We start from the raw sequence: 9,707 nt of genomic DNA, 5'->3' as shown, positions 1-9,707 counted from the left end.
TGTATTGAGTGGCAATGGGATTACATCATCACTTGAGAAACTTTATATGGAGTGGAAATGGGATTACATCATCACTTGAGAAACTTTGTATGGAGTGGCAAAAACCGCAGCGCAGAGATACGCTAGTGCTGGTCTGCCGTTACTGTTTTCTCTTTGTCACTCAATACCCCGTATCCATAAGCGAATTTGCTATACTTCGCGGCCATACGGGGATGCTGATTAGCCAACATGCATGCATTCGTAGAACCTCTCTAGTAAACCTATTGAAGGCTACTATGCACGGTCACTGCTGTGTGTCAGCAGACCTTTGCAGAGACATGGAACACTAGATTGAGGAGGATATTGCTCCAGTGTGGTAAGACAGGAGAGAGAGAGAGAGAGAGAGAGAGAGAGAGAGAGAGAGAGAGAGAGAGAGAGAGAGAGAGAGAGAGAGAGAGAGAGAGAGAGAGAGAGAGAGAGAGAGACCGCCAGCCAGCCAATCAAAGACATAAAGAGGAGACTCTGCTTACGGTGGTGTTCAACAGCAGCGCGGATCACAGCCTCGACTGCTCGCTGTGATGCAGTGTCACTGCAGTGCAAGACAAATGCACAATCACACATGTGGATAAGAACACACGTGCCATTGACATCACTACAGTCATACCTCTTTAAACCAGCACAATGTTCACTAACCAAAAAGTCCCCTTCATGCACATTGCAGCAGTAAATCAGATTTGTTAATCCAGCCCCCTCCCTAATCCAGCACCCTCCCAAATCCAGCACCCTCCCTAATCCAGCAGAATTTCTCTAGCACAAATGGTGCCGGGTTATAAAGGGACCACTGTATTTCCAGGATTCTCCAAAGGTAAACCGACCTCTATCATAGGGAGTCTCCCAACGAATAGGAGTCATGAGTACACACACACACACACACACAACGCCTGGAAATCACTTTGCTCGTGACCACAAGAACTAGATAATCCATCGCACATACACACAAACCCCGTCACTTACCGGAAGCGCTCGACTGTCAGAGAGAGCAGCTTCATCAGTAACTTCACAGCCGGCTCGGGGAACTCTGAACACGAGAAAGGGGCGAGGTGCAAGGAATAGAACAACAAGGATATTATGTTAAGACAATGCACAAAAGAGATAGAGGCAATGTACACTTCCATTGCCATGTTAGTATGCTTGTGCGTGCTGCAATAACTAGTCAAATACTGTATATCATGTAATTTTAGGTGTATTTAAATATCGGTAACAGGGGCCTGCCAGGTTTCAGGTGTAATGTAGAATTAGGTGACCGGCCTACCCTTCCCATACAATGCATACTCTAGTGCCCTTTAGGGGTCGTCCGTATTTTTCGAAACATTAAAAAATCCGTCCTCAGGCAGAAAGGGGGTGGGTGGTCAAGAGCGCTGGCGGAATTTAATTTTTTGATTTTTCGTACTTTTTTTTCGTCAGTGACTCGTAGACTCGTTGCACTGACTGGTAGTGCACTGTAGACGTAGTGTAGGATCGCAAACACCAGTATGATATACCGGTACATGACTTTTTTTGTGGTTGTAGGTAGGGATATCAGCGAACGCACTGCGCAGCCAATCTGCGCAGGTCAGCCTGGCCCATCTACGCGCGGCCGACAAGAAAACTCATGGACACTTTAATTTTTTTGCAAAAAAAAACGTGCGAAGAAGATGCACGGAATGGCTGAAAACTAGGCTGAGGAATAGTAGCATCCAGAGACTCTCAAACAAATTCATGGACCATCGCTTCTGACAATGGCAGCGAAGACATCAGGGAGCTGAATGCAGCAACTCTCTACCAAGCGCGATGCTGGTTACTCACCAGGGCAGGGCGCTTCCATCGCGCAAGAAATGGGCGCGAGCGAGAAATGGAAGTCCGATTTTGGAACGATCCAACCAGGGAAATTCCTTGAAAATTGGCCTGAACACCTCTCATACTGGTGTTTCACGATGTGCAAACTTTCAGAGAAATCGACCGGGGAGAACGTGGTGAGTATGTGGGTCCTCGAGTATCGCGTATGATTTGAATGGTCGCGGGGACAGAAGAACAGTAATTTTACGACTCCCAGAGGTGCAATCAGACCGCGGCCATGTTTTCTCTGTCGGCCGCGATCACGTTCAAAAAATCGATGACGCAATGCATGCGCAGAGGCCTGCGCAGTGCGTTCGCTGACATCCCTATTGTAGGATGTGCATGGCCTTCGGTAGACCTCCTACTCACTTTACTTAGCTACTAGTACTTGACATACATACGTCATGTACATGTAGGTGCAATCAGTGAACATGGGGTCAGGAGTTCTTATTTTCGAGCTGGGCATCAGTAAAAATCAAAAAATTAATGGGAAAAAATGGGGGGTGGGTGGGTGGGTCAGAGACAATTTTGCACGAGGACGGATTTTTTAATTTTTCGATAATTACGGACGACCCCTTAGGTGTAATCTAAATTTAGGTGCCTGAATTCTCTACTGAAATTACCGAAATTAAAATTACACCGAAAATAACGTGTTATACAGTAGACAGGGATTCGAAAGCGATGACACGTCACAAGTCCACAGTTGGGTCGTATCGGATCCACTCAGCCCGTAGGCAAGTACTGTGGGGAGACTAAGATGTGCATCACACACACACACACACACACACACACACACACACACACACACACTGCGGGTGTCCACGCTCACGTCGAGTGTATCTTAACGCAAAACGTGCAACGTTTGCGATGCGTTGAAGCGAGTACACCGCTGCGGGTGTCCACGTTCACTTCGAGTGTATCTTAAAACCTCTACTGTCTGGTGGATAGGCCCCCCTCGTGTTGTATGCTGGTGTGTTCTGTTGGTACTAGCAGTGGGCCTACAGCCGGGAGGAACTAGTCCAGTCACTACCGGCAGATAGGTGACACGCTGTTGGAAAGGAAACGACCCAGACGTGCGTGCATCCATACAAACACTGGATCCAATAGTATGAGTTGTCTTGACTCCAGCTTGGCTGTGACCGAGCACTTCCAAGCCACATTGCATGTGCGCGTGCGTGCGTGCGTGTGGGGGGGGGGGGGGGGGGGTGTATGTGTGTGTGGATGTGTGTGTGGATGTGTGTGTATGTGTGTGCGTGCGTGCGGTGTTCTGGCGTAGAACGGTCTCCACGATAGTACGCAGCTTTTCAAACCAGTGCTGCTCACGATCAAACTACACACATGATCAAATTCTGGTGCACGTAAAAAAATATCAACCAGTGGGCCACAACCACTGAAAAGTGCCATCACCTGCAAACACCACACCTGCACTCAAATGAGACCACTCGTTTAAAAATGTGCGCATTGAAAAGTCCGTGCTACTCAGTATTCGCCAGATTCACCACGTAGCTGGATGCTTTGCAGTTGGTCAATCCAGGCGAAAGTACAGATTTCGGAACAAATTATAAACACAAATGGTGCCGTTGGCACACTTCTTGACATACATGTAGTGATGTAGCTAAGATTCCAAGAGAAGGATAGGCTTCCGTACTGGAAATTGAATTTTTCGGAGAGCTTACAGCTGCATTCTTGTAGGGCAATTAGGGGTGAATTTGGTGGAGTGTAAATACCGAGGACAAACCACGCAGGATCATGCGCTCCTTACCTTTTCGTATCACGGCGGGAGTGACCACATCCCTGAGCGCCTCGATTCGCGCACGAGTCTTGGAAGATGTCACGCGCTGCGTCAGCAGCTTCAACGCCTCCTGGACGAACGGTGCAGCCATGACCTCTTTTTGTCTTTCTCTCCCCTCAGTTTCCTTTTTTGAAGTTTACGGCCTCAGCCAATGGCTCGGCTGGAACTAGTTCCGCCAACGCTTCAGCGTCAGCCCTCAGAATTGGACCTGGGATGTCCCTCTGGGTTGACTATCCAAAAAAGCTCGTGGTATTGAATAGATATAAAATACCAAGAACTTTCGATTGGAATCAGCTGGCTTGGAGGTTCAAGAGTTCTTCATTTTTGGTGATGAGGTATTTTTTCCCCACTTTTTGGGATCTTGAATTATATTTTGCGCATTTGCAAGCTTTTTTGGAAGACGCCATTTTTGTTGCTATGACATGATGTAACTAAGTTACTTTACTTTGCAGAGGAGTACAATTATGTCGTGAAACCAGGACTCCACACCTACGGCTACGGCGAAACGACAGACTACAGTTTTTTGTGACTTGATGACCAGTACGCAGTGGATCCAATACCATGAATACTGCAATAATGATACTATTTTTTTTTTTTTTTTTTTACTATGTTCACACTCCCAGCTCGAAAATAATAAAGAAAGACAATGGATACTGAGACTAGGACGAACGTGACAACAGGAGCTAGCAGGGGCTGCACCGAGACGCAGCAGTGATGGTGGGTGTAGACATCTATTCAGTCACTCACAAGACAGCCATTGTGCTAAACAGATCTTCTTTAGTTCTCTATCAGAAGTGCGCCATGTCCTCTCTCTCGTGCTATACATAAAGCGGTACAAGCACGGCATGCCTGCACGTGCGTACATAGTACTACATACAACTGCATGTACGATATCTACATTACCCCCCTTCCCTCAAAAAGAAAAAAAAAAGAAGAAAGAGAAAAATAATAGCAGACAGGAACGTGGCTCCCTCAATGGTAACAAGGTCAATGGCCAGTTTCTGCCAGACACCTTCTATCTCTGTAGGGAGGAGCTGTTGCGCTGGATTGGAGCGTTTACGCCAGCATTCAGAGCATTTCTCTGCAAACAGATTGGCATCCTTCATGAGACCTGGCCACCAAACCCGTTCGCGAAGGGTATCCCGGAATGCATCGATGCCTGGATGACCTTCATGTGCTAGTCGCAGCACCGCTGGGCGGAGCTCTTCTGGAATGACGTAGCGATTGTCTAGCATGACAATCCCTTCAATGACTGTCAGCTGATGGCGTAGCAGGAAGTAAGGCTCTTCCGTTTGGATGCACCCTGACCAAACTGATGTGCCCACTCTTTGTCGGACGCTGCTCAGTGTCGGATCAGAGTCCGTGGCCTGGCGAATATCCTTGGAACGAACCGGACAAGCCTCGAGAATGAGACTAACGAATTCCGCCATTGAACGTGCCTCTGCAGGTGAAGCTGTGCGATCAGGTAGAGGAGCTCGAGAGAGGGTGTCAGCACAAACCATCTGCTGGCCAGGGACGAACACCAAGCTGTAGCGATAGGGCATCAATGCGACCAGCCATCTCTGAAGCCTCGGTGGCACTTCGTCGAACGGCTTCTGGACGATAGAAATAAGCGGCTTGTGATCCGTAAACACTTGCACTTCTCGGCCTAGTACATACTGCCGAAAGCGAGTCAGGCCGAATACCACTCCCAGCATCTCTCGTTCCAGCTGAGAATAGCGTGACTCAACATCTGATAGAGAGCGACTGGCACATGTCACTGGTACCCAACAGCCACTGGTATTCTTCTGCCACAGGACTGCTCCCAAACCGTCTGGCGATGCATCACAGCTGATAGCAGTAGGGACGTCTAATGCTGGTTGAAAGAATGCCAACGCTTGCAAAGCTGACGCTATACCAGCCTTTGCTGAGGTGAATGCCTGCAGGACTTCATCATCCACACTGAAGGGATCACGCTTTGCTAGCCTGCGCAGAGAAGCCGTGATCTGGGCCAAGTTCGGAATGAACTTTCCAAGGTACGTAGCCATCCCCAGGAACCGTCGCACATCAGAGATAGATTTCGGAGGGGCCAGCTCCTGGATGGCTTGTAACTTGTCATCATCTGGGGACAAGCCGGTCGCACTTAGCCAATGTCCCAGATACTTCACACGGTCCTGGTTCAGTCGGCACTTGGTCCAGTTGAGTTGGAGGTTAGCTGCTCGCAGTCGCTGCTTGACTGCTTCTAGCCGTGCATCGTGTTCTGCTTGATTGGAGCCAAACACTAGGATGTCGTCGATGTAGACGATGACTCCTGGCAGGCCTTCCAGAATGTCGGACACCACTCGCTGGAAAATCTCAGGCGCACATGCGATACCGAAAGGTAAACGCTTGAAACGGAACAGGCCACAGTGCGATGAGAAAGTCGTTAGAGGCCTTGCTTCTTCTGACAAGAGTAGCTGATGGAATCCAGATTCCGCATCCAGAACTGAGAAGACCCCTGCGCCATCAAGCTGAGCTGTGATCTCGTCAACGGTTGGAAGAACGTTGCGCTCACGTGTAACTCTCTTGTTCAGTTCTCTGTAGTCCACGCATAGTCGCAATGCTCCATTCGGTTTGCGGACTGGAACAAGTGGTGACACCCACGGCGTGGCTTCCTTGACGGGTTCAATGATATCCCAGGGGCGTAGGAGGGGTTTTGGAAGTGGTACGACCAAAGGTAGGTGCGGCCAAAGGCCGTGTTGGAGGGGGGGGGGGGTCCGGGGACGTCTCCCTCCCCGGAAATTTTTGTAAAAAAGACACAAAATCCTGCGTTCTGGGAACTTCTGGCACCCTTCTGGCGCAGTGTACGTGTGCAGTCGAGTCGAGTACAGTAGATCTACTCAGCACGACTGCAGATGCATAACAGATCTACGAGTAGATCTACGAGTACGAGTCTAGAAAAAGGTCAAAGTCTGATGCGCATAATGATATGCATATCGATGGATCCTGATTTTTTTATTACGGTTTTGCACATTCCGGACGGACCACACTTTTCGAAAAGTGGTACGGCCATGGTCGTACCAGTCGTAGCGGGTGCTACGCCCCTGTATCCAACTTGGTCAGCCGTTTCAGCTCGGTCTCGATGTCAGCCCGGATACTGAAAGCTGGGCGTCGTGGTGGCTGGGCTAGAGGCTTTGAACCGTCTTCCAGAGAGATTTCGATGGGTGACACGTTCACCACGTTTGCTTGTGACAGGAGGTTCAGCTCCTTGATGACATCCTGTCCGAAGAGAACGGAGTGCTGACTGGCTGCTACCACGAAACAACTGCACTTCACGTTCTTGCCACCATGTGAAATGTGGACGTCAGCCATGCCCAAAGTCTCTACGACACCGCCATTGTACGCTTTCAGCAAGCGGTCACTCTTGCGCGTGGGCTTGATCACATCATCAGTGAGGATCGTCCGAGTTGCACCTGTGTCTAACAGTCCAGTGCACAGCTCACCATTGACTTTGAGTGTAGTCTGGAATGTCTTGTCGCCAGCGAGTGCATAGCTACTGACGGCGAAAGCGGAGTCGTACATGCGACTTGCATGCTCATACTCATCAGGCTCATCCTCTACTGGCCGGTGTCACGAACGGACATAAACGAGGGAAAATAAGGGGGTCTAAAATACTATTACTACTGCACTCCAGGGCAGTTCAACGGTGGCTGTGATCACAGTCCCTCGTCTCCGTCGTGAGAACATCAAAAACTCATCATATCAAGTGCTATTATCGAAAACACTGTAACGAGAAGAAGGTCTAACCGGACACAACTTCCATACCAAAAAACCAGAAAACTAGACCAAGAAGAAAAACTGTTCTCCGCTCTAAAAACACGGTAAACGATTATGACGTAAGGCGTCCAAAAGGAGCGAGAGTTTGAACTCCCGTTTGAACTTACAACAGATATGGCTGCAACTAAGTCACGTAAGAGATAGTAGGGGTCAAAGCATGCATACGCGAAATGTGTACAATAATGCACGACGTGGGAAAAGTGGGAAATAGTAAGTTCATGACTGCGCAGTCATGACACTCCCGAGGAACAAAAGAAACAAACTATTTTACTGTGGCATTGAATAAGACAATGGAATAGATACTGTCTACATACATACATACGTAGAAACAAAGGTGAAAGCTACAGACACCAGCTCAGCCTGCATTTGTGCATTGAGCCTTTCCTTTGCCTTCTGGGCGGCCATGCGCTGAGGCCTGCTGCTAGCAACATCAGTGCTGCCGTTGTCGATGACATCAGTGTTCTCCTTCTCCTCCGTTGCGGTCACTTCTAGCGGGTAGAGGTGGTTGATCGGTCGGTTCAGGATGGAGTTGGTCGTCTGTACTGTCGCCGAACGAGTCTTGCCGTCCTGCGCGCTGTCATGCAGTTCTCTGATTTTTCCCATCTTCCACATTCCACGTGGTAGCTGGTCGTTCTTGATCATGACCATGTCGCCAATCTTGGGATCAGTGGTTCGGCTCCTCCTGAGACGATGGTTGATTGGCTGTCGGCTGCGAAGTGCAAGGATATAGTCATCTCTCCACAACTTCCAGAACGTGTCCAGTGCAGCTTGCTGCTTCTTCTGCAGCGACGTAATAGTAGCGACTGGATCTCGTTGGGGCATGTAGTCATCTGACTGGATATCGTCAGGAAGTCCCAGTGAGCGAGTTGGGGCAATGAAGTGGTTTGGCGTGATGATTCCATCTGTCGACTCTGACGGTACATACGTCAATGGGCGTGTGTTTAGCATTGCCTCAACTTCCGTTGTGATTGTGTTGAACTGCTCGTAGGTGAATCGACTGCGGCCAATGGCTTTGTGGAAAGCTCGCTTCACCAGACCAACTAGTCGCTCATAGAAACCGCCTTGCCACGGTGCAAACTCAGTGGTGAAAACCCAGGTTACCTTGTGTTCTGCAAGGTAGCAGGCCAGCTCAGGGCAGGTTAAGATCTTTTTCCACTTCTGATCGAGGTACGTCTGTGCCAACTTGAACTGTGGCGCATTGTCTGAGATGATCTTGTCAGGTCGTCCTCGCCTGGCAATGAATCGTTTCAAACAGTTGACGAACTGGGCCGTTGTTAATCCCATCACTACTTCCAAATGAACCGCACGGGTTGCCATACAGGTGAAGAGGCACACCCATACCTTCTGTGTTGTACTGCTGATGTTGACGCTGAATGGGCCGAGATAGTCGAGGCCGATGTACTGAAATGGATGAGACTGCTGTACTCGTTCTGCTGGTAGCTGTGGCATCTGGGGTAGACGGAACGGTTGCCCTTCGTGTTTCTGACAAATGACACGTTTACTCAGAACGGCTTTCACAGCTGCTCGCCCTTGTGGAAGCCAGTACTTCTGTCGAATCTGGGCAAGTGTGTGAGACACTCCGGCATGAATGAGACGCGCATGAACTTCCCGGATGATCAGAGTACTTAGCTTACTGTGTCGGGATATCAGCATAGGGCGAGTCGCATCTTCAGGTAGCTGAGCATTGTCTAGCCTTCCATGGCATCTTAGCAGTCCTTCAGCATCCAGGCGAAGTCCGAGCTGGTCTTGAAGGGGGTGACGAGTACCGCTGTCTATAGCTTTGAACGCATCCGTGAAGTTCTGTCGTTGGTGTTGTCTGATGATGATCTTCTCTGCGATGCTGAGATCACTGGCTGCTACGTACTTGGTGCGCGAAGCATCATCAAAGACCGTTGCTGCGAGGGGAATCTTTGGCCGTAGCTTCTCTCGTGTGCTGCTACTGACCTTGCTCCAGATCTTTTTGCCAATGAAACGGAGGCAGATTGCTGTAGTCCTCAAGAGCGATCTGAGGGATGAAACACGTTGTTCTGCTGCCTGAAGCGAATACGTTTCTGTGCTGTCGTTGATGACGGCAGCTGTGTTCCCAATTGTAATGAGAGGGGAGCGTCTCTCTTTGTCTGCTTCTGCAATGTCTTCTTGCGTGACGATCAGTTTTCCTGTTGGCCAGTCCTCTTTGTCTCCTGCTAGCCATGCAGGACCCTGCCACCAGAGAGAAGACTTCTTCAACTCCTCTGGCTGAAGACCGCGTGTTGCTATGTCTGCAGGG

At 49.4% G+C, this 9,707-nt stretch overlaps 1 protein-coding gene across 1 annotated transcript in view; it reads right to left on the bottom strand.

The window, feature by feature from the left end:
- Positions 1-3,948, bottom strand: part of LOC135821142 (stalled ribosome sensor GCN1-like) — a 51,499-nt gene extending 47,551 nt beyond the window's left edge. Inside the window, exons 1-3 of the mRNA XM_065334206.1 lie at positions 3,617-3,948; positions 994-1,057; positions 510-568 (exon numbers count right to left, since the gene is read on the bottom strand). Coding sequence (XP_065190278.1) covers positions 510-568; positions 994-1,057; positions 3,617-3,737 — 244 coding nt within the window. The 5' untranslated portion in view covers positions 3,738-3,948. The remainder of the gene's footprint in view (positions 1-509; positions 569-993; positions 1,058-3,616) is intronic.
- Positions 3,949-9,707: the final 5,759 nt, after the last annotated feature.

Source organism: Sycon ciliatum, chromosome 7 (assembly GCF_964019385.1).
Source record: "Sycon ciliatum chromosome 7, ocSycCili1.1, whole genome shotgun sequence".
NCBI classification, from domain to species: domain Eukaryota; kingdom Metazoa; phylum Porifera; class Calcarea; order Leucosolenida; family Sycettidae; genus Sycon; species Sycon ciliatum.
Note: the sequence above shows the minus strand (reverse complement) of the source record. Positions and strands in the feature narration are given on the sequence as shown.